This window comes from Bombina bombina, chromosome 6, assembly GCF_027579735.1.
Source record: "Bombina bombina isolate aBomBom1 chromosome 6, aBomBom1.pri, whole genome shotgun sequence".
Classification (NCBI taxonomy): domain Eukaryota; kingdom Metazoa; phylum Chordata; class Amphibia; order Anura; family Bombinatoridae; genus Bombina; species Bombina bombina.
This window is the reverse complement of record NC_069504.1, coordinates 322629853-322656435: the sequence shown is the minus strand read 5'-3', so window position 1 is coordinate 322656435 and position 26583 is coordinate 322629853. Positions and strand designations below refer to the sequence as shown.

Below are 26583 nucleotides of genomic sequence, written 5' to 3'. Positions count from 1 at the left end.
GACCCCAAACACACCTCCAAGATGACCACTGCCTTGCTAAAGAAGCTGAAGGTAAAGGAGATGGACTGGCTGTCAGGGTGCCAGGAATCAGACTGAGACGAGAAGTGCAAAAATAATCACACCTGTATTAATAACAAAAAAATTATAAAAAGTCCACAAGTCAAATAACAAGCCAGGAGTCAAAACTAGAGCTGGTAGTCAGACGAGCTGAGTCAGGAGCCAAAGCGAATAGTCAGACGAGCCGGAATCAGGAACAAGGAAAACAGCAGAGTCAGGAACAAGCCAGGGATCAGGAACCAGGAAGGACGTCAGACAGCCAGGTAATACACAGGAACTCTCACAAACAGGTCTGAGACAACGCAAAGGCAAAGCATACTGAACAGAGGCCCTTTAAATAATAAGTGATGACATCACAATTCTGAGACTGCATCCTGTCTCACACAGATGATGCACACCAGTCTGGCCATAAAAGGAAGTGCAGAAAATGAGCAGCATCCCCCACAGTGCACCATAGTCAGCAAGAGAGGTGAGTAAAATGGCTGCCAGCAGCACATGGCAAACAAAACAGGGAAAAAACCCTGACCGTACCCTCCCCTCAATGACCCCTCCCCCGCGGAAGGACAAAAGGCTTACTGGGGAAACGGGCATGGAAGGCACGAGGGAGGGTGGGAGCATGAACATCAGAAGAGGGAACCCAAGAACGCTCCTCCGGACCATAGCCCCTCCAGTGAACCAAATACTGTACACGGCCCCTGGACATATGAGTGTCAATAATGCTGCTGAGTGCTGACCTCATACTCCTCATGGTTGTCAACAAAGATAGGACGGGGACGAGGCAACACAGTGGTAAACCAATTACAAACCAATGGTTTCAAGAGGGAGACATGAAAAACATTGGAGATGTGCATTGCAGGAGGAAGGTCAAGAGCGTAGGCCACAGGATTGACCCGTCGGATTATTCGAAAAGGACCAACATAACAGGGAACCAGTTTATTGGAAGGCACACGAAGGTTCAAGTTGCGGGAGGACAGCCAAACTCTCTCACCAACCTGGTAGGAAGGTGCGGGCAGACGCCTACAATCAGCCTGGAACTTCTGGCGCTGCATAGAATGATGAAGGCAATCCTGAATCTGCACCCACGTGGAACGGAGTTGCCAGAGATGCTCCTCCAAAGCCGGAATACCCCGAGACATGAATGAATCGGGCAACAAGGATGGTTGAAACCCATAATTCGCCATGAACGGAGATAACTTGGAGGAAGCATTAATAGCACTATTACGAGCAAACTCTGCCCAAGTAAACAGTTCAGACCAATTATTATCCCCATTTGAGCACAAAAGGAATGCCAAAATCTGGAGACAAACTGGCTACCCCGGTCCAACACTAACTCCTTGGGTAACCCATGTAAACGGAAGACCTCCAGGGCAAAAATTGAAGCAATTTCCTGAGCGGTAGGCAACTTCATCATGGGAATGCAATGTGACATTTTAGAAAAACGGTCAACCATCATAAGGATAACAGTATTGCCTTTGGAAACAGGGAGCTCGACATTGAAGTCCATTGAAAGATGTGTCCAAGGACGCTCACCATTAGCAATAGGTTGAAGAAGACCCACAGGAAGACGTCGAGGAGTCTTATTCTGTGCACAAACTGAGCAGGAGGCAACATGCGCAGCAACATCAGAACGAAGACCTGGCCACCAGAATTGTTGAGTGACAGACCAAATCATTTGGTTCTTGCCTGGGTGACCTGCGGCTTTAGGATAGTGGTAAGTGTGCAAAAGTTTAGTTCGAAGATTCTCAGGAACAAAACACTTACCACTAGGTTTCTCAGGAGGTGCATTGGTTTGTGCAGCCAGGATCTCCTCCCCCAAGGGAGAAGTTAAATTAGTATGTATGGTAGCTAAAATATGGTCAGGAGGTATAACAGGAGTAGGTACAGACTCCTTCTTGGACAGAGGCGAAATTGTCGAGAGAGGGCATCAGCCCTAACATTCTTACTACCAGGCAGGTAGGAGACCACATAATTAAACCGAGACAAAAATAGCGCCCATCTGGCCTGTCAGGGCGACAAACGTTTTGCTTCAGATAGATAAGTTAAATTCTTGTGGTCAGTAAGAATGAGCACTGGCACGCTAGTACCCTCGAGAAGATGCCTCCATTCCTTGAGTTCCAAAATTATGGCCAGTAATTCCTTGTCACCAATTTCATAATTGCACTCCGCTGGAGACAATTTCTTAGAGAAGAAACCACACGGATGCAAGGAACCGTCAGGCGTAGGATGTTGAGACAAGAGGGCACCTACTCCAGTCTCAGACCTATCGACCTCAATAACGAAAGGCAGGACAGGGTTAGGATGAGCCAGAACTGGAGCGGCAGCAAAGGCAGTCTTAAGACTATCAAAGGCCTTAATGGCAGTAGGTGACCAATGGAGTGGATCATTCTCTTTTCGGGGTCATGTCTGTGATAGGTTTGACCAAGGAAGAAAAGTTTTTAATAAACTTTCTATAGTAATTGGCGAACCCCAAAAAACATTGAATAGAACGAAGACCAACTGGGCGAGGCGACTGCAGAACTGCAGATAACTTGTCAGGATCCATGGAGAACCCTGCAACAGAGATAACATAACCTAGGAAGGTTACTTGAGTCTGATGGAAATCACATTTCTCGAGTTTACAAAACAGGCCGTTCTCACGTAGTCTCTGAAGAACCCGTGTAACATCAGAACGATGAGCCTCAAGTGTGGGTGAGTGTATGAGGATGTCGTCTAAGTACACCACAACACACTGTTGCAACATATCTCGTAGGACATCATTAATAAATTCCTGGAAAACAGCAGGAGCATTACATAGGCCAAAGGGCATTAGAAGATACTCATAATGCCCGCTCCTGGTGTTAAACGCTGTTTTCCATTCGTGGCCCTCCTTGATCCTAACGAGATTCAAGTTTAGTAAAGACCGTAGCTCCCTTGAGGCAGTCAAAGAGTTCCGTAATGAGCGGAATAGGGTAAGCATTCTTAATGGTAAGACGATTAAGACCCCTATAATCGATGCATGGTCTTAACTCGCCACCCTTTTTCTTCACAAAGAAGAAGCCAGCCCCTGCAGGAGAGCAGGATTTACGGATGATCCCCTGCGACAGAGCATCTGCAACATACTCCTCCATAGCACAATTCTCTGCAACAGACAGAGGGTAAACCCGGCCCTGAGGAGGAATGACTCCAGGTTGCAGGTCTATGGCACAATCGTAAGACCGGTAAGGAGGCAACGTACCGGCACGCACCTTGTCAAAAACGTCTAGGAACTCTCGGTACTCCTCTGGCAATTGAGATACCGAAGAAGTGCACAAGACTTTAACTGATTTCCGAAGACAAGTGGAAATACATTGCAGGGACCACAACAAAATTTCGGACCTGCGCCAGTCGAGACTGGGATTGTGCTTTTGGAGCCAGGGATAACCCAGAACAACCGGAAAATGCGGAGAGTTTATCACCTGGAACTGGAGGGTTTCAAAATGGAGAGCCCCAACAGCCATGGACAGCGGAACAGTTTCATGAGTAACAAGTGCAGGCTGAAGGGGCCTGCCATCAATGGCCTCATAACAAGCGGAATGGACCGAGGCAAAACAGGAATGGTGTGCTTTGATACAAAAGCACTGTCAATGAAATAGCCTGCAGCACCGGAGTCAACAATAGCCTGGGTGACTATGAAGGAGTCCACCCAGGAAAGGACAACCGTGACCAAAGGTTTCTCCTTAAGCGGTTCCGGGGATGAGGATAAACCACCCAAGGTCTGCCCCCGACAGGACCTTAGGTGGGAGCATTTCCCGGCCGTGTAGGACAAGACTTCAAAACGTGGCCCTGTAACCCACAATAGAGGCAGAGCCCCTCCCTCCTCCTAAAGGCCCTCTCCGCCGCGGAGAGATGCGTGAATCCCAACTGCATCGGCTCAGCAGTGCCTGGTGACTCTGGACCAGGAGGCATGGGAGGAGAGGGAGGCATGGGTGGGAACGAACAAGTAGGAGACATCGGAACAGGAGGCTTCCGCAAGCGTTCCTTAAAAGAGGGCCTCTCTCTGAGTCTGATGTCAATTAGGATCAAAAAAGACACCAATGCCTCGAGACTCTCGGGTAAATCTCTGGCAGCAACTTCGTCTTTTATTGCATCAGAGAGCCCATGAAAGAAGACGGCAACAAGGGCTTCATTGTTCCAACCAACCTCTGCGGCAAGCGTACGGAACTCAATAGCATACTGAGCAACAGATCTTGTACCTTGCTGAATGGACATGAGTCGTTTAGCAGCAGAGGAGGAGCGAGCCGGAACAGCAAATACCCTTTGAAAGGAGGCCACAAATTCAGGGTAATTTGAAATCACAGGTTTATTAGTCTCCCACAAGGGATTAGCCCAGGCAAGAGCTGTGTCAGAGAGTAACGAGATGAGAAATCCCACCTTAGCTCTGTCAGAGGGAAACGCCTGAGGTAACATCTCAAAGTAAATGCCCACCTGGTTCAAAAACCCTCTGCACTGAATAGGATCGCTCCATATCGCTGAGGTAGAGGTGCAGAACCGGACATGCTCCTGGTAGGACTAGGTGCAGCAGCGGAAACAGGAGCAGCCATAACTTGCGGGACACTTTGGTCCAAATGTGCAGTGCGAGTCAGCAGGGTTTGCAGGGCTAGTGCAAATTGATTCAAGCGGTGATCCTGTTCATCCATCCTGGAAATTATGGCAGGTAAAGGTGGATTATTAGCACCATCAGGATTCATGGCCTTTGTGTAATGTCAGGGTGCCAGGAATCAGACTGAGACGAGAAGTGCAAAAATAATCACACCTTTATTAATAACAAAAAAATAATAAAAAGTCCACAAGTCAAATAACAAGCCAGGAGTCAAAACCAGAGCTGGTAGACAGATGAGCCGAGTCAGGAGCCAAAGCGAATAGTCAGACTAGCCGGAAACAGGAACAAGGAAAACAGCAGAGTCAGGAACAAGCCAGGGATCAGGAACCAGGAAGGACGTCAGACAGCCAGGTAATACACAGAAACTCTCACAAACAGGTCTGAGACAACGCAAAGGCAAAGCATACTGAACAGAGGCCCTTTAAATAATAAGTGATGACATCACAATTCTGAGACTGCATCCTGTCTCACACAGATGATGCACACCAGTCTGGCCATAAAAGGAAGTGCAGGAAATGAGCAGCATCCCCCACAATGCACCATAGTCAGCAAGAGAGGTGAGTAAAATGGCTGCCAGCAGCACATGGCAAACAAAACAGGGAAAAAACCCTGACACTGGCCAAGCATGTTTTCAGACCTAAACCCTATTGAGCATCTGTGGGGCATCCTCAAAGGGAAGGTGGGGGAGCGCAAGGTCCACCAGTTCTGTGATGTCATCATTTAGGAGTTGAACAGGACTCCAGTGGCAACCTGTGAAGCTCTGGTGAACTCCATGCCCAAGAGGGTTAAAGCAGTGATGGAAAATAATGGTGGCCACACAAAATTGTGACACTTTGGGCCCGATTTGGACATTTCCACTTAGGGGTGTACTCACTTTTGTTGCCAACAGTTTAGACATTAATGGCTGTGTGTCGAGTTATTTTGAGGAGACAGCAAATTTACACTGTTATACAGGCTGTACACTCACTACTTTACATTGGAGCAAAGTGTCATTTCTTCAGTGTTATCACATGAAAAGATATAATAAAATATTTAGAAAAATGTGAGGGGTGTACTCACTTTTGTGAGATACTATATATATATATATATATATATGTGAAATGCTTAAATAAAAGCAAATTCTGTTAGCGAATGAAGACTTTTGGACTATCTATCTATCATCTATTATATCTTTATCTATCATATATCTAATATATCTTTCTTTTAGCTATCTATCACCTATCAATCAAATATACCTATTTATCTAATCTATCCATCATCTATATCACCAATCTAATCTATCTATCTATCTATCTATCTATCTATCTATTGTCTATTTAATCTATGATCTATATATATCATCTATCTATGTATCTGTCTGTCTATCATCTATCATCTATCTATATCTATCATCTATCAATCTATCATCTATCTATCTATCTATCTATCTATCTATCTATCTATCTATCTATCTATCTATCTATCTATATCATCTATCTATATATTATCTCTCTACCTATCTAATCTAATCTCATCTATCTTCTTTCTCTCGCTCTCAAATTGTTTATATCTAGTCTATATATCTAAATAGAATTGACACCACTCTACTCTTTATGTCTTGCTATACTGCAATGAAAACTGTTTTGCTGATATGTGCAGGAATTCATTATTCTGATCTAACTAAAACACAAAATAATACAGAAATAGCCTCTGAATAACAGCAAAGTGTTTCTTTCCTGAAATGTCTAAATTAATTGCTGTAATCTAGTACTAATCCTTCACAATAACTTTGTTTCTTTTATTTTTGGCTAATCCACCTTAAGTGAACAAATGAGAGGAAAGAGGCAGTGACTGAGGCAGGGGCGGGGTTTGGAGCTAAATGCCGTTTCATGGGACAGAGGGATACAGGAGCTGTTGTGGCTAAAGATTCTGCTATGACACCAGATTTAAAGGCTAAATGGGGAGCCCTATTGCTAGAGAAGACAGACTGTGCTGTACCATTGCAGAGGACTGACTCTTCGGAGCAATTGCATCAGATCTCTAGACTAAATATAGACTGGAAATAGACACCACCGATGAACCGTATCACATGCAATAGGTGAATCAGACGCGGCGTGTATGCTCACGCTTTAGGCATTTGTCGTTGTGTGTTGTGCAGATGCTTTACATCAGCAGACACAACGCTGGCTTGGGTGAAGAACAACCCCGCTCACCGGGAGAAAACACGGTTCAGATCACTAGCACCTCATATGAACCCGGAGGAAGCCGTGCACCCCTCAGTGATTAGATCCCATCACTGCTGGGCACCTCTTTAACCCCCATCAGCTCTCGTCGCTTGTGCAACACAAACGATGTGAGTATATTAGCTTTATGTGATGCAAGTGCCAAATACATCATTGTAAATACCTAAGACAACCGAGTGCAATTGCCACCTACTAAGGACATAACAAAGGTGCACTCCTACTAGGGCTATACTTACTAGAAATGGATGGGGATGCTGCTGTGAGTAAACTGGATAATGCTGATGTGGATCCAGGCAAGGGAACTGTTTGTTTGGTGGAGCAGATGCACCTCTCCCCATCCCATTCACATTCGGAGGAAGAAACATCACCAGTTGTTGCTACTCCGGAGCTTCTCAGGAAGCAGCATGGAGTGAAGAGACACCATCACAAACATAACCTGAAGCACAGATATGAACTGCAGGAGACGTTGGGAAAAGGCACCTATGGAAAAGTCAAGAGGGCCATTGAGCGATTTTCCGGGAGAGTTGTAAGTATATTTTAATCTGCATTTTATCTAGAAATGTAGCACAAATGTTCACCATTTGCCATGTGGCAATGACTGGTCACATCAGTTTTTCTCTGCCCTTTGGTTCCAAATAGAAACAGAAAGAGGGCTCCAGGCTGATACCAGTGCAACTGTTCTTTAATTTTTACATTGCTGTGATCAAACACAGATGTAAAACAGTAACAGACCAGAGGGTGTCAGGTGAAAGCATTGGCTCAGAGATTATTTGCACAGCATTGTTTACTTGCTGCAGTCATGTTGCTTATATGAAGAGGGAGTTTCAAAATATTTTGACATTCATGTATTACCAGTGTAATAGTAACACATTTTGTGTGTGCATGTGTGAAAAATTTACAGGAAATATATAAAATGTATATATTTCTTGTATCTTTCTATTATATATCTGTCTTTGGGAGCAGATAGGTGATAGTGCAAGGGGCAATTTGCGCACCATTAAGAATTCCATAATCCATGAAAAATTTACAGGGCACAATTGCCTAACTATTTTAAGGAGGGGGTTTTCTTATCAGGATGCTACAGAAAATCTTAAGAAATGTTTTGACTCATACTATATTTCTATATAAGAAGGCTTCTGAAAAACAGATTTTTTTTTAAACTGTCCAAAGCTTACATGTAAAGCAAACAAATCAAAATGCCCAGAAGATAGGTCAGAGGGACAGGGTATGTAACTATGTATGTGTGTTGTAAATAGGGGGAACTAGAGGATTATTGTTGGGAAGATGGTACCAATTACTTGTGTGGTGGGTGAATATTTTGGCTAACATGATTTAGCCATCTCTCCTATAGGCATTAAGTAAATTCTATTTTAGTTTGACATCACCAGATTTTTTTTTGTGCTTATTTTAGTTGCAAATATGTTCAATATTCAGACAATGCTTAAATGTTTCCTGTTTGTTTTTTCTACTAAGATGTTGGAAGTATTCTTGGTATGTTCCTGTTTGGAAGCATAAGAATAATGCACAGCTAATAATTTGGTTGGTTGTTATAGCAACAATATTCTGCTATTCCTTACAGAGGTTAGAAAAATGCAATTTCTCATGTCTATTTTGGAATTTAATTTATGTTGGTTTTCAATATATTTTATTAGGAACATAATCATTAAATTAAATGTGCATTTGTTTAAGTAAGGTAAAACTGTACATTTATATAATTGGCATTTATTGTATCACCTGTTTTATTTAAGAACATAGTTGGTTTCCAAACCTAAATATCAAGTTATTTAATGTAGTGAAAAGCTGAATTTCCTTATATAAACATTCTTGTAACAAATGTTTCTTACAGAGTGTACCTCACTGGTTTTAAATACTCGTAACACTTAAAACAAATTTTCTGTGATGAAAGGCTTACGGCCGGAATCCAGCAGACTTGGTAAAAATGCAAGAAAACGTCTGTGTGACTTATGTGTTTGCCTAAACAGCATTTTCTTTTAAATTTAAGAGGATCAGCAAGTTACACAAGCCAGGATTGACACCTACACACTTATATGGTGCCAACAATGCTTTTATCGTTCTGTTGCGTTCTGAGCTCGAAGACACTCAAGCAGATATGCCACTGACCTCATACGTGAGAAAATATCAATGAACGCTAATTATATCATTATATTTGTCAGCGACCTGATGAGTGAGTACATATAGGTTTGTGAGTCAAAATATTGTGCTTCCTTTTGATAAAAGAGGACCGAATAGTGGTCTTGGTTTTGTTGTGAAAAAGTCAGTGTTTATTGAAAGCCTAGACACGTTTTACTTGTTTACATGGGGCTGTTTTGAGTTAGGGTGCAGTTACTATGGCAACTTGTGCCTCAGCACTTTTCAAAGGGGAAATCAACTCCTGAATTTGTATTGCTTAAAAAGATAGATAATCCCTTTATTACCCATTCCCCAATTTTGCATAACCAACACGGTTATTATTTATATACGTTTTACCTCTGTGATAACCTTGTATCTAAACCTCTGCAGACTGCCCCCTTATTTCAGTTCTTTTGACAGACTTGCATTTTAGCCAGTCAATGCTGACTCATAAGTAACTCCACGGGCATGAACACAATGTTATCTATATGGCACACATGACCTAGCACTGTCTAGCTGCGCAAAAATTTCAAAATGCAGAGGCGGTCTTCAAGGGCATATAAGCCTATCTAGGTTTAGCTTTCAGCAAAGAGACCAAATAAAATGTGATGAGAAAAGTAAATTGGAAAGTTGTTTAAAAATTGCATGCCTATCTGAATCATGCAAGCTTAAAGGGACAGTAAAGTAAAAAAACAACTTTCATGCTTTAATTAGGGCATGTAATTTTAAACAACTTTCCAATCTACTTTTATTACCAATTTTGCTTTGTTCTTTTGGTATTCTTAGTTGAAAGCTAAATCTAGGAGGTTCATATGCTAATTTCTTAGACCATGAAGGCCGCCTCTAATCTAAAAGAATGTTGACAGTGTTTCACCACTAGAGGGCGTTAGTTCATGTGTTTCATATAGATAACATTGAGCTCAGGCACGTGAAGCTCCTAGAAGCAAGCACTGATTGGCTAAAAATGCAAGTCTGTCAAAAGAACTAAAATAAGGGGGCAGTTTGCAGAGGCTTAGATACAAGGTAATCACAGAGGTAAAAAGTATATTATTATAACTGTGTTGGTTATGCAAAATTGGGGAATGGGTAATAAAGGGATTATCTACCTTTTTAAACAACAACACATCTGGTATTTACTGTCCCTTTAATCTTGACAAGACTGCTCCTTTAGGGCTCTGCATTAGTTTGTTTATATTAGATAAGTATGTATTTATGTACAAAATATTGAGAAGAGATATTAGAATGGGCCATTTTTTTTATTTTTTTTATTTTTTAAGATGGTCATCTATGAAATTTATAAAGCTGATAATAAATAACACATTTTAACTCAGTTTAGCTAAAAAAGGTTTTCCAATAAATATATATAGGTTTTCTACATACGTTTAAAATAGTGTCTCTGTTTTCATACTGTGCCTGAATAGATTGTATCATTGGGGAATTTTAAACAATGAGTAAGGAATGCCACATGTATTTCTTAAGGAAGTCTGGGGTATCACATTGCAAAAGAGGTTGTGAATTGTTGCTTTGCATCCATCAGCAAAAGGTTCCGAACTTCCTAATGTTTGGTGCAGCCCTCACATGGAGCAACAAAATGTAAACAAATGTAGGTATTTGTACCATTATAGTATATGAAGACCAATCTGCAATGAAACACTGACTTTGAATATCAAGTGTAAAACATTTTATGAATCACTAGTTTCATAATTTCTTTCACTTCATCTTCGCCCAGATTATACTGGAATTTGATTACTTTTTTATTAAAATAAATAAATTGTGCAGGGTTGTGTATTCCCCCCCCCCCCCCACTAAAATCATAAGCTCATCACTTCCCTCTTAAATATAAAATACTGCTTGTCATTTTCTCCCCAGAGCCTCATCTTCTTTAAGACAAAACACAATTTCTTCATCCCATGTCTTATTTCACAGTATAATTCCCCTTCTATTGTTCTCTGTATCAATTTCTCTGTACTATTTCTCAGCTTCCATTCCCTCTCTGCTCTCTTTCAGCTAAATGCCTGATATGCATTAATGAAATTATCTCTGATTTGCAGTTCATGTTTGACACACACTTACCAGTATTTCTTATTTGGTTGTTTAAAATCTATAGGAAATTTTAAGAAAATAAAACTAATAACCTATAATGGAATCAAACGGGACTCAGCCTCTTGAATAATGGAACACAAACTTGTAAAATATTCATGTGGCAATACAAGACGGAAGCTTTTGTATGTAATCCAGACGTTATTGTGCAGAATAAAAAGTTGTAAACAGATTGCTTCCTATATAGATGTATTTCATTATTAATATGATGTTTGAGTCATCTGTCTATTATATGACACCTCCTACTTACTTAGAGTCAAAACAGTGAGTTTGGGCTAAAACATCCTCTTTTCTACCCTATTTTGACCATAAACAGTGGCAACATATACCATAACAGCCATCTTGCTGGCAGGGTCAGTTGATCATCCCTGTATTTCATTAGAAGGTTGGATTAGCTCAGACTAAGTTTTGCTGAACCTTTTGTAGGGAGGATAATGCATGTCTCTAGTCTAATGATGTTCAATGTTGAGATGTCAACTGCATCTACATGTTTGTTTTTGCTGTAGACTTGATATAAAAAAATAGGATGCACCCTAAACACCAAGGAACCAGAGCAAGATCCTATTTAAAGACCTATATAGAATCACTCAAACTAATATTATTATCATCGTTATAATAATTTTTTTTATAAAGTTCATATGGACTTGTGAGCTTACAATTCTAAAAGAATGATTCACTGGCTCATAGGATTTCAAGCTCTACTCGAAAGGACTCTAGTATAAAAATAAAATGATTTGTGGTGTTAGAACATTTTCTTTGTAAACTGTTTTCCTTACCACACTACGGGCCAGATCAAGAGTGGAGCGATACTTTGTGCGTTAAAGGGACACTGTACCCAAATTTTTTCTTTTGTAATTCAGAAAGAACATGCAATTTTAAGCAACTTTCTAATTTACTCCTATTATGAATTTTTCTTTGTTCTCTTGCTATCATTATTTGAAAAAGAAGGCATCTAAGCTTTTTTTTGGTTTCAGTACTCTGGACAGCACTTTTTTATTGGTGGATGAATTTATCCACCAATCAGCAAGGACAACCCAGGTTGTTCACCAAAAATGGGCCGGCATCTAAACTTACATTCTTGCATTTCAAATAAAGATACCAAGAGAATGAAGAAAATGTGATAATAGGAGTAAATTAGAAAGTTGCTTAAAATGTCATGCTCAATCTGAACCACGAAAGAAATTTTTTGGGTACAGTGTCCCTTTAACTTCGCTAGACAGAGGCTTTTTGCACGCGTCGGGAAGCGCATGTATTACAAGTTGAAAGTATAACGTTGACGCACAAGCGTGAACCCTTACTCGCGTACAAATGGAAGCGTGTTTCTTAAGTGCACTAACATGATATGAAATATGAATATTTCACATTCCAATGTTCTTCACATAGAATAATATCTTTGAGCCCTTTTTTGGAATATTTTTTATTAGATAGTATTATTATGAGTGTAACTGTACTTTTAAATATAATTTTGATGTGTTTTGTGCAACTTTTTAGTCAAGGAAACAGTTAACCAGAGCTGAGATATCCTGCTGAGCATTAAATTCAATCACGCTCAAGCAAAGCATTCATTTTCAACCTGTAATACGAGCACTACTTCCGTTGTGCGTAAAGAGCCACGATAAACCTACTTTATTTGTTCCAATAGTAAATCCTAGCGTTTCACAAACGCTAGGATTTACCATCACTTTAACAAATGTGTGCTGAAAAGACAACGTAATAGCACTTAGTCTGAAAGTAGATTTTTTTTTTTCTAACAAATTTCAAAGTTATGTCTATTTCCACTCCCCTTTTATCATGTGACAGCTATCGGCCAAACACAAATGCATATACGTATATTCTGTGAATTCGTACACATGCTCATTAGGAGCTGGTGATTCAAAAAGGGTAAATAGAAAAAGACTGGACATTTTGTTAATGGAAGTAAATTGGAAAGCTGTTATAAATATATGGCTTAAGGAAGCCAGCGTGGTATTAGTGAATTAATAAAATGTTTAGTTGGTGGTACATAAATGATAGACATATAATTGATGAATTGGCTTTGCCAGTGTGTTTGGTGAAGGGATAGAAAGCTCTGGTCAAACAGTTAGGGTCAACAATTCAGTCTCACTTCAGGGGCTGATTTTAGAAAACAGTCCAGCATGATAAATGTTTATCTATGGAGTCACAGTTGTGATCTATCAGATCTATCATGCCAATGCGATGACTCACTTGGTTATTAAGAGGCTGACCTGCAATACTTGCTCTAACCTCACAGTTGTAGATCAGATCCCACAAGGACCACTCAGCTTTTCATCTTTCATAGGTTGATTAATTAAGTGTCATTAAAGGTACAATAAACCTTGTAAAAAAACTTGTCTTAAATTGCTATACACATACTGTATGTAATAATCATATTTGTAATAGGCTTTATTTATCGTATTTTTAGCGTTCTTCCAATATTCTGAATCAAAATTCAATTGATTTCCAAACCCACAGTTAGAAGCTCTATTCTGCAGAACGAATCGCTCACGATAACCTGCGTTAACAATATGACCGTTATCTTCTGTACTGCGCATGCACGATCTATGTAACGCGCCATCTTCTACGTCACCGTCCTGTGTAGCAGCAGACCGTCTGAATCGATACTTGCCAAAACAGATGTGACAGCGGTCTCTAACAGGTAAGATTGCAATGCTTAGCTGCGAGAATTCCCCTAGCAATAACGAGCAGCAAATCTTTATACTTTTGAGAGGGTACTACTAATTATGAATGAAAGCCATATTAAAATAAGACATATTATTTATGGGATAGAGAATATTACTCATAGTAGGAAGAGAATTATTTATATCAGTGACTATTAGATCGCAACGCTTAGCTAAGAGAATTCCCCTTGAAATAACGAACACTAAATCTTTATACTTTTGAGAGGGTACTACTAATTATGAATGAAAGTCATATTAAAATAAGACATATTATTTATTGGATAGCGAATACAAAAATAATTATAATTCAATTTTACCTGTTAAATGAGGTCTATTTTAACACACAAACTCAATGCAGCAAGTTTGGAATGAAATGAATAATAACATTCAAAACAATAGCTTACTGATTGAGTTTGTGGGTTGAAACGAGACATCCAAATAACAGTCAAAAATTATAAGTAGAGATAACAATTTGTAAGTCCATTAGCAGGGTTTGCTCGTAAACAAGCCGTATCCTGTCTGTGATGGAATACCTATTCAATCGATATTATTTTTGAATTGTGCATGCTTTATTTCAGTAGATGCATTAGGTTCCATTTGGGTTCAAAGCGGCAATATGTGCATGTGCAAAACGCCTGAATGAATTGCGCCTGCGCCAGGTGACGAAACGATGCGTTAATTATATGCACGATAATGCATTGCAATTGGACACACTATTTTGTAATGAAGGCACAGTAAAAGGGGGTTTGACTTGGATGACCTTGTTTCAAGAAAGTAATATATTGTTTTATTACGTTAAAAACGCTTGTTTACAGTTCAAAATAGGTACATTTTAATTAAGTTTTTTCGAGTTGATTTGGTTAATTTAATTAGAGTTAAAAAACTAAACTATTGGAATCCTTTAAGATGGCTAACAATGGCTATTATTTTAGATGCTGATTATCACTTATTAGCCAGGTCTTGTGCACTAAACACCTTGTGTCCCTTTAGGTTGTGCAAAAGAACTATATAAGTATAATTATTTATATCCTTATCCTAGTGGAGAAAGAAGTTTGTCTGGTATGATTCATTTAAAAATAAAAAAGGAAAATCAACTAATCTATTATATTTCCCTATTAAACGGATGGTAATTTTTTTTTAAACGGAATGTCTCTACCACCCTACATTAATAGTTGCTTTCTCTTGGCTAATAAAAATGATAATAATTATTAATAATATTAAATTGATTACATGTATTAACCAATGCTTAAAGGGACGCTGTATTTTGTTTGCATAAATGTTTTGTAGATAATCCATTTATAAAGCCCATCTGGGGGTGTTTTTATAAAAATGTATAGTTTTGCTTATTTTTAAATAACAATGTCCTGATTTCCATCTTAATATGGGAAGAGTCCACAGCTGCATTCCTTACTTGCGGGAAATACTGAACCTAGCCACCAAAAGGAGGCAAAGAAGCCAGCCGAGTCTACGTCGGCATGAATGGGCGGTCCCTGGTCCTCTTCTGGATCATGTAGGGGGCAGTATGTCACTCTATTTAGTCGCTTGGTTCAGGGACGTGCAGGATCCATGTGTCCTAGAGGTCATAGCTCAGGGTTACAAGATAGTTTTAAGTCTCAGCCACCCAAGGACAGATTCCTCCTTTCTTATGGACCAGAAAGGAGGGAAGCCTTTCTGGGGTGTGTACGGGATCTGTCCTCTACGAGTTATAGTCCCGGTGCCTATCGCAGTGAGAGGTTTGGGATACTATACAAACCTTTTTCGTGGTCCCTAAGAAGGAGGGAACTTTCCGTACGATTCTGGACCTAAAGTGCTTAAGCAGGTTTCTAAATGTCCCCTCGTTTAAGATGGAGACGAGACAATAAGGTCCATTCTTCTCCTCGTTTCAGAGGGGTAGTTCATGACCACGATAGATTCCTGGACCAGCACTTCCAGTTTATTGCTCTTCTGTTTGGTCTAGCTAAAGAAGAGTGGACCATTCGGAATATCTCCTGTCTTCTTCGATCCCATGGATGACAGATAATCTAGAGAGAGTTCTCTTGAATCAAGTACCAGGGTAGAATTCTCAGGTACTATAATAGTCTCCATAGACATGAGAATACTTCTAACAGACCAGAGACGTTGCAAGCTAGCTTCAACATGTCTTGCCCTCCAGATCTCCTTAAGGCCATCTGTGGCTCGGTGTATATAGGTGATTGGTCTCATGGTGTCCAGCTTGGACATAATTTTCTTTGCCAGGTTTCACCTCAGACTGTTGCAACTGCGCATGCTGAACTAGTGGAATGGCGATCATTCGGATCTGTCGCAACAGATTTCTCTGGGCAAGCAATCAGGAGAATCGCTCTCTTGGTGGTTTTGTCCGGATCACTTGTCCTGAGTGACGTCCGTCTCAAGACCATCCTGGGTGATTGTGACTACGGTTGCGAGTCTGTCAGGATGGGGAGCCGTTTGGGGTGCCAGGAAGGCACAGGGCATCTGGTCTCAGGAGGTAAAGCTCCTGATCTCATTTTGGATCTTGTGGCAATAAACAATGCTCTGAAGGCTTGGCCTCTGCTGGGTTCGTCCCAGTTAATCAGATTCCAATCAAATAATATATCCTTGATGGCTTACATCAACCATCAGGGGGGAACGAGAAGCTCCCTAGCTATGAGGGAAGTATCTCGGATTCTGGTGTGGGGGAGACCCGCATTTGTTCACTGTCAGCGATCCACATTCCGGGTTTGGACAACTGGGAAGCGGATTTCCTCAGCAGAACAATCCTTTAATCCGGGAAAATGGTCTCTCCATCCTGAGTGTTTGCAGAGATTTGCAAGAGGAGGATCTTATAACGTCTCAATACCAAGCTACCCAGATAGGGGTCGAGGTACAGGGATTCTCAGGTGGAGCTAACAGATGCATTAGTGGGGCCTTGGAGGTTCAATCTAATTTATCCTTTCCGACCGCTACCACTACTTCCTAGTGTAGTGGCTCGAGTCAAGCAGGCGTCAGTGATGCTGACTGCTCCGTCTTGGCCGCGAAGGATATGGTTCGCAAATCTAGTTGGGATGTCATCATCTCCTCAGTGGAAGTTGCCTTGTCGCATGGATCTGCTGACCAAGGTCTCTTTGTTCATCAATGTCTAGATTCTCTGAGGCTGACACTGTGACGATTGAATGCTTAGTCCTAGCCAAGAGAGGGTTTTCTTAGAGAGTTATTTTTACTCTCATTCAAGCTCGTAAGCTGGTTGCTCGTCGTATCTATCATAAGGTGTGGAGGACCTACTTATTCTGTTCTCCAGGATGAACTGTAGAAGGGCTTTTTTGCAAGTCCCCTGAAGGGGCAGTTTTTGGCCCTGTCTGTGTTACTGCACAAGAGGCTTGCCGAGCTTCCAGATGTGCAGCCATTTGTTAAGGCTCTGCTGGGATCAGACCTGTCTTTAGATCTAAGGCTCCTCCTTGGAGTTTAAATCTTGTCCTTAAGGTTTTGCAACGGGCTCCGTTGGAGCCTATGCTTGAAGTAGACATTAAATTGTTGTCTTGGAAGGTTCTTTTTATACTAACTATTGCTACTGCGTGCAGAGTCTCCGAGATTGCTGCCTTGCTATGCGACCCTCCTTATCTGGTGTTTCATGCCGATAAGGCTGTTCTACGAACCAAGTTTGGTTTTCTTCCTTCGGTTGTGTCAATTTGTAACATCTATCAAGCGATTGTGGTTCCTTTCTTATGTTCCAATCCTCCTTCGTCGAAGGAATGTTTACAATGTATTTCTGGATGTGGTTTGTGCCTCGAAGTTCCATCTTCGGGCCACAAAGGAATTTAGACAAACCTCTTTCTCTGTTTGTTCTCTTTTCCGGGAAGCGTAGGGGTCAGAGGGCCTCTTCGACTTACTTATCTTTTTGTCTGAGTGTCATCCGTTTAGCATAGAAACAGCGGGACATAAGCGTCCTCTGAGTATTACGGCTCATTCTACGAGAGCAGTGGTTCCTCTTGGGCCTTCAAAAATAAGGCCTCTATGGATCAGATTTGTAAGGCGGCTATCTGGTTCTCCTTAGATACTTTTTCCAAAATGTTACAAGTTTGATGTTTTTGCTTCTGTTGAAGCAGCCTTTGGGAGAAAGGTTTTGCAGGCTGTGGTGCCCTCAGATTAGGGTCCGCCTCTCTTTTTTCCCTCCCGTTAGCATTCTGTGTACTCTAGAGCTTGGGTATATGTTTCCCACAAGTAAGGAATGCAGCAGTGAACTCTTTCCATATTAAGATGGAAAACATAAATTATGCTTACCTGATCATTTCATTTCCATCTGTATGGGAAGAGTCCACAGCTCCCGCCCGTGTTCTCCGATGGGCAGCCTTAAATTTGAATTTCTTTTCTTCTGGCACCTTTTTCACCCTGATATTTCTCCTACTGTTCCTTGTTCCCTCGGCAGAATGACTGGGGTTATGAGGAAGTGGGGGAGGTATTTAAGTCTTTGGCTGGGGTGTCTTTGCCTCCACCTGGTGGACAGGTTCAGTATGTCCCACAAGTAAGGAATGCAGCTGTGGACTCTTTCCATACAGATGGCAATGAAATTATCAGGTAAGCATAATTTATGTTTTTCAGACTCCTAAAGTTTTAGATAAATATTGATGTATACAGACTTCAGATTGCTTCTGTTTGTATAATGGGTCTTTTCATATGCGGGGGAAGGTCTGCCCTTAGCCCCTTTCAATGGGTGTCCCAGCTTAATCTCATCAACAGTGCTAAATTGGGAGCTTCTAAGTACGTTTTTAAAAGGTTTTATACTGGATTTTTATATAAGTATCTGAGCATGTTATTCTTTATAGTAGTGTCTATTACATGCAGTTAAATGAAAATTGATGTATACTGTCCCTTTAAAGGAACACTATATGCAATTGAATTGCATAATTAACAATTGCATGATAAAAAGACAATGATTTATCACCTACTCTGAATTTCAAAGAAGCAGTAGATTTTTTTTCTGACAAATGTATTTTTTCTCCTATTTTTCCCTCCCCGTATCATGTGACTTACATCAGCCACTTACATACTAGTATACGTATACCCTGTGAGCTTGTGCACATGCTCAGTAGGATCTTGTTCCCCAGAAAGTGTGTATATAAAAAGACTGTGCTAAATTTGATAATGGAAGTAAATTGGAAAGTGTCTTAAAACTGCATGCACTTTCTGAATCATAAAAGTTTATTTTAACTTGAGTGTCCCTTTAATTTCTATGTAACGTTGTGTTCTCTAGGAAATATTACTTGTCTTAAACATCTTTTTTTTTTTTTTTTAAATATTAATTCAGTTTTTTACTTCCCTTGAGAACTTTTTTCAAATGATGTCATTATTTTTCAAGATTATTCTTCAAGTACTCTATCTTCATCACCACCCATTACATAACTTGTCATTTACATACATGAGTGTCAAACTACCGAAAACATAAAGTATATGTTTCATGTGTCTATTTGATAAAATAGGTGATGGATTTGTCCCTAATTAATCATTCTCTACTGTGCTTCTCATGTGTGTTCCTTTTCTTTGTAATTCACATTTTTTCTCTTGTACAAGTACTTTAATACTTGATTTTAACCAGAAAAAATGTAGTTTATTGCCCTTTGAACCAAATTGATTAATGCACATATTTTGAATACTTCCAAAAGATATTAACAGTGGAAAAAAATGGCAAAACCATAATGTTTGTAGAAGGTTCTCCCTTTAAAGGGACAGTCTACTCCAAAGCTTTTACTGTTTAAAAAGATAGATCATCTCTTTATTACCCATTCACCAGGTTTGCACAACCAAGACGGTTATATTTAATGTACTTTTTACCTCTGTGATTACCTTGTATCTAAGCCTCTACAGAATAGTTATATTGCCCTATCACAGGTTCCTGAAAAGTCCATCAAAATGCCCATGGATTTTATCTCCAGTTTCTCGATTTACAAAGCCATTTTAAAGGGACAGTGAAGTGAAAATTAAGACAGAGCATGTCAGTTTAAACCAATTTCTAATTTACTTTTATTAATCACACTTCCTGTTTTCTCTTGATATACTTTGTTGAAGAGTAAATTAAGAGCAGCAATGCGCTACTAGGAGCTAGCTAAACCCAAGAAGCCAATCACAAACACATTATTTTATCTCTGTTCTGTGATCATTAATAATAAAATAACATTGCCTATTGTTTGCTTTTATTTACTTAGAGAAGAAAGGGCAGTTCAGATTTGTAGATACTAAATAGTCCAGAAGGTCCCATGGATTAAAGGAAAAGGACCACATAACATACGGGTAAGTGGTCCCTGGGTCAAGAGGACAGCCCCCGATGAGCCTGTAATTGCAATAAAACATGGCATGTAGACTCTACAATAGAGATAGAGAGACCATATGTTACATATTTATAAGGGATGCAAAACAGTCATTGTAATAAATCAAGCAGTAAGCAGTGTGTTATACTTAAAGAGACAGTTCACCCAAAAACTTTCTCCCCTTTAAATTATTCCCAATTATCCTTATTTCCTGCTAGAGTGTATTAAATTGGTTGCAAGTAGCTCCTTTACTCCTATTTCAGCATTTGAAATAGCTGATTTAGCTTGTGGTTTCCCAACCTATACTGAAAGTTTTGATACTGGAGTATATGCTATTGACAAGCCTAAGTAAACACAGTCAGCAGAAGAAGTTACACTCTCAGTGGGATGCAGGATAGTTAAGTAATAAAATTATAATTTTCCATTGTTCTCTCTTTGTATTGAGCTATGGTGTTCCAGACAATTGTAAGATAACAAAGCAAGTCTGTTTACACAAAGTTATAACATAATGAGATCTGATATTACCTTACGTTCAACCCCTTGTAATAGGCTGTGGTTTCAAAGCACAAAACCAGCTACTTCATATACACAAATAAACCTGAAAATGCAATTTCTCAAATATTTTATACTCTGCAGGTGGTATAATCAGTCATTTAAAATACATTAATGGAAAAACTATTTTACAGTGTACTGTCCCTTTAATAGAAATCAATGTATTATTTACCATTTTAAAATGATTTTTACTTTTTTTTTTTTTAACTTAATTTATGAGGAGTCCATTACTTCCTTTGAAGTGTTGCTAAGAAACACCATAAAATAGCTGCACTTGGTTTGTTGCCCATGCTTAGCAGAGGACATTTATGGAAAACATTGTGTGACAATAGAATTCAAGTTTTTTGTAATGGTAGAACTCTTGTGTATGTGCCTACACTGAGAATTTAGTACAAAAACAAATGTTTGCTATTTTTTAACACATGTTTCTTTTTGTTTTCCTTGATTTAAATAAAATTTAATATATATATATATATATATATATATTTATATATATATATATATATATATATATATATACTGTATGTGTGTGTGTGTGTGTATATGTATGTATATATATATATATATATATATATATATATATATATTTTACTAAAGGAGCATCTTTCATATCCCTTTAAAATGGGGGTGCACTTGCTTTTATATGCCATTGTGCAAATATTTTTTTTCCTATAGATTTTATGTAAAGATTTTTGCTGCTATATAACATAAAGGACCACTAAATACAGAATTGCATAACTGATAAATACATAATATAAAGACAATGCTATAGCTCTTACTTTAAATTTGAAATTAGCAGTAGAATATTGTGTGCCAATTTTCCCTCCCCTGTATCATGTGACAGCTGTCAGCTAATCACAAAATGCATTTACGTTTATTCTGTGCGCTTTTGCACATGCTCAGAAGGAGCTGAGTGCATGTATAAAAAGAATGTGCATGTTTTGATAATGGAAGTATATTGAAAACAAATATTTTTTTTTAATTGCCTGCTTTATCTGAATCATGAAACTTTATTTTGGACATTAACAGATTTTTTTTTTTACTGTTTCTAATTCTCTGTATCTTGATCATCATGAACATAAAAGATATACCAATATATTTAAATGTCTTACAACATTCTTTTTTTAGTTACAGTCAGATTATGAGTAATCAACACCACAGTCTTTCAACAGATGACATTCTCCCTCTTGCTTATGTTTCTGTTGGTCAGATTATGTCTTCCCAAAAGAAAGACATAAGAATTGTAGGGCCCTGTCGGCAAGTTTATTTTTTTCGGCAAGCTGATTTTTTCAGTCCAATTCTCAGATTTAACCAGATTTTTCAAAGTTACATGAATGAAATAAAATGTTTCTAGTCCTCTTGATAGATGAGATATTTCAAAAATAATAAACCATTCATCCTTCTTTATAGCTAATCTGTTAGGTTAAAAGTTAAAACAAGGAAATAGTTTAGGAAAAAAGCATCACATAAGTATGCTGGTGTGCCAGGGCTTTTAATACTGACATCATGAATTGCTCAGAGGAAGGTACGTGTTACTATGTTGAGAGAATCTGTTGTTATTAATACCCAAGAGCACTGAGGAATGCTGTGTGATTTTTATTGCAGATTGGCTGTAGTTTAAGGGGTACACTTTCAACACTCACAAAGTAAGTCTTTAATGAGCTAACAACGCTGTCTTTTTGGCTTTTAGCAGAAGTGCATTTGTGGGCATGTTGAAAGCATTAGAAAAAGAAAACATTTTATTGAAATCCTGACAGAAGAAAAAAAAATGGTATTAAAATGTTGTTTTAAAAAACTCTGTTTTAAAATGACATAAAAATGACTTCCCTTCAGCTATTTTTTTTTCTTGCTATAGTTACATACTTGATTGAGCTCATTAAATAACTAATCACGTTGATCTAAAAGGCTGAGCAAGCTCGAGGTACAAAATGTTTTATTCCTTGACTAGTTGAATTCCTTGCCAATTTTCAGTAATTTTTTCACACAGCTTCAGCTAATGAAGCATTGGGATTTTTAGGTTCAGTCTTTCCTCCTGTGTGTGTCTTTATCAAAGGCGTCATCCATGGAGCTAAATCCAGAGAGATACGTCAGCTCAACAGTACACTTAACAAGTCAACAGCATGGCATGCAGCATGCCACTTCCCTAATAAGACCAAGCAACTCTGAAGCAAAATTAAAGTTGATAGCCTTTACTGTGCAGATTTTCCAGACAAACAAAATATTTCCTCATTGACGACAGTTTTTAATTTAGGTATGGAATCTTATAATAATTTGATATTTTTACTAATGTTGCCTTTCTGTTGCTGCCATAGTTCAGACTCAATTCTGATTGGGATAAGTTTTCTGCCCACTCGCAAAAATAGGTATCAGTAGTTTGATAGCCTTTACTGTGCAGATTTTCCAGACAAACAAAATATTTCCTCATTGACGACAGTTTTTAATTTAGGTATGGAATCTTATAATAATTTGATATTTTTACTAATGTTGCCTTTCTGTTGCTGCCATAGTTCAGACTCAATTCTGATTGGGATAAGTTATCTGCCCACTCGCAAAAATAGGTATCAGTAGTTTGGACTTTAAGCACCGGGCATTTGTAACTTTGGTAAGGCATAAAGATGAGAGGCACTTAAAGGGACACTGCACTGTGCTGTTAGTCATGGTCTTAATCCTGGCTCAGGATCACACAAAGGTTAAACACATAAAGTAGTTACCAAGGAACATTTATGTAATAATAAAATGATCTTGCAAATTAAAACAATATATTATTCCATTAGGAAGTTGTTTTATATGGACATTAAATACTTTAAGATTGTAATATAACAATTTTAATGATGTGTAGTAATCTTTACAGTATACTTTAAACGGACACTCAATCTAAATTAAACTCTCATTATTCAGATAGAGCATGCCATTTTAAACAACTTTCCAATTTACTTCCATTAACTAAATGTGCACAGTCTTTTTATATTTTAAGTTTTTGAGTCACCTGCTCCTACTGAGCATGTGCAAGAATAAGTGTGTATGCATTTGTGATTGGCTGGTGGCTGTCACATGGTACAGGGGGAGTGGAAAAAGACATAACTTTTAAAATTGTCAGAAAAAAAAAATCTACTACTCATTTGAAGTTCAGACTAAGTGCTATTGCATTGTCTTGTTATCTTGCATTTGTTAATTATGCAAATCTACTGTGTTGACTGGTCCTTTAATCATTTGTATTGTCATCTTTCCTGTAATTTAACTCAGTAACATTTTTGGTCTGCTCCATTCCACTTAGCACCTCCATATTAAAACCTAGATTTCACATTGTTTATTCTATTAAAGGAACAGTATACTGAAAATTTAATTTTCAGGTTTGTTTGTGTGTATGAAATTGCTGGTTTTTTGCTTTGAAACCACAGCCTATTGAAATGGGTTGAACTTGCAGGTAATATTAGAGATTGTACACACAAAGGCTTCCTTATATTTTCTTTGTATACTAAAGCCCAATACTTGCAGAGAAAAAATAAAAATGAACATTTTAGCTCTTATCTCTTCCACCTCCTACTGGAATTGTTATTTCTTCTGATGGCTGTGTTTACATAGCATGCCATAGCAGAAACTTAACCCCTTCCTGACGTTAGAATGTTCTATGCCGTCCTAACTGCGCTGGGCTTTAGCACTTTTAGCACGGCATAGAACGTCCTAGCCGTTTGGCTGTACTGAAGCCACCAGCGCTTCCTAAATGGGATTGCGGCCTGGAGGAGGTGCCTAGTGTCATAGGCACGCCCCTGAACCAATCCCATCTTTAAAATTATGCAATCGCATACATGAACGTGTGATTTCAATTTGTTTACATCAGAATGTTGTAGACAGATTTGGCCCATCATAAAAGGGTTAAAGAGTCAACAAACACCTTGTAATTGCAAGATATTTATATTGTGTTGCTATTATCATCCTTTTTTCTGCAGTTATTCTTTACTAGCCAATCTCCACCCACCAGGCTAGCCATGGTTATAAGGTTAGTATATAATGCATTTATTTGCAGTTGTTATCAGCTAAAGGACAGATATCTATCAGTTAGCCTTGAAATGTCTGCAGGGTGCATTTCAACTCTGAGTATTAAAAATTGTTACATTTTCAGAGATAAATTACACGAAAAGGAAGCAAAACAAATTATGGAAATATATTGCAATGTACTTTTATTATGCACAAATAAACATTGTATATACAAATCTCAATGTGTCTTTTTTTTTTTTTAAGTATACCACAGGTAAAAATGACAAAATAAAAATAAAGAAACAATTTTGTGAACAATTTTATACAATCCAGTAGGTAATAAATAAATAGAAACACATTAAATGGGGGACAATTTTATACTGCACTGTCCCTTTAAAAATTCACTAAAGAAGAATGTGCAAACATGGCTAATAGGGTTTCCATACTCCTGTATTGACTGTTTTATATTGGTCCCTAATTATTTTCCTCAGAAGAGATATATAATGGAAACCTAGGTTTCAACATGGTGAAGCTTATTACTATACAGAAACTAAAGTACTTTATAGAAACTAGACTAATATCTTCAGGGTTTTTTATTTAAAATAAAAATCAACATACTGTTCTCTGGCTAATCTTGGTACCTCTTATAATTGAATCACATATAACATCCAATAATCAGGTGAGGCTTTGAAAATCACAGAATTTATTTACTGTGTAAAGCAATCCAAGCAATGCAATACCATGTATTGTTCCTAATAAGTAAAAGTATGTGGAGAATAATAGTGGTTTTGTTATCAATCACATTCTTTCCACAATAGCCTCTGTGATTTATGCATAATTCAAGAGTTTGCTAAATAGACTTTGTTTCACATACAAACAACATTTTTTCTCTCTACATGGCAAGCAGTATTGATTCACTACCACATTTATTATCTTCATGTGTATTATCTTTCAGTAGATATAAAACAATATAAATAGAAGCTACAAGTATAAAGTAGCTAATACCCATAATATAATTATAACTTGGCTAGAATGGGTGATTAACTCAAAAATGTATTGTTTTTTTTTTTTTTTTCCTCTTTTTTCCTCTTTTTTTTTTTTTTTCTTGAAAGTTTTAAATCTTACAAGGGGATGTTCCACACTGATTTGTAATCAAGCTACAGATTCTTGTCTGTTTATGTGTGCTCTGTGGCTTTCATCCTTTTATCTGTTGGTGTTTTCCTTTCTAACCTTCTTCCTTATTTAACATTATTTTTTATAGTTTAGACTTTAAATGATATTGTCTATCTATCATCTGTATTCTATATTATAAGACAAATTTTGTTGTGATTTAAAGGGACACTCAAGTAAAATTTAAACTTTTATGATTCAGAAAGAATTATCAAATATTGCACAGTCTTTTATATTCACACTTTCTGGGGAACAAGATCCTACTGAATATGTGCACAAGCTTACAGGTTATATGTACACTAGTCTGTGATTGGCTGATGTCTGTCACATGATACTGGGGCTGGAAAATGGGAGAGAAAATACATTTGTCAGAAAAAAAAACTACTGCTTATTTGAAATTTAGAGTAGGTGCTATTGCATTGTCATTTTATTATGCACTTGTTGATTATATAATTCTACTGCATTGAGTGGTCCTTTAAGAGTATTGGTTTAACACTCTCTGAACCATTCCTGTAGAAAATGTATTGTATGTATGATTTGTGTGTACCTAAGTCAGTGGAACCGGTATTATTTACCTGAATTGTTGCTGCCAAGATTTGAAGTTTGGAGACAGGGGTTTGAACAAATACTTCTGTGGGTCCATTAATCAGCCATGACACTGATTTTTAGTATACTGTGTACTGTTTAAAGTACCAGTAGAGGAGAAGCAAATGTTGGGCCATGCAAACTGGTTAAAGCTTTTAACCTGAAGCCTCCAATAAATATGGAATGTTTGGTGATAATCAAATCGTACCATAGGAATATTG

General features: G+C 38.3%; 1 protein-coding gene across 1 annotated transcript in view; it reads left to right on the top strand.

Moving 5' to 3' along the window:
• Positions 1 to 6612: 6612 nt before the first annotated feature.
• NUAK1 (NUAK family kinase 1) overlaps positions 6613 to 26583 on the top strand; it is a 209885-nt gene continuing 189914 nt past the window's right edge. The window contains exon 1 of the mRNA XM_053716941.1: positions 6613 to 7423. Within this exon, the coding sequence (XP_053572916.1) occupies positions 7139 to 7423 (285 nt within the window). The 5' untranslated portion in view covers positions 6613 to 7138. The remainder of the gene's footprint in view (positions 7424 to 26583) is intronic.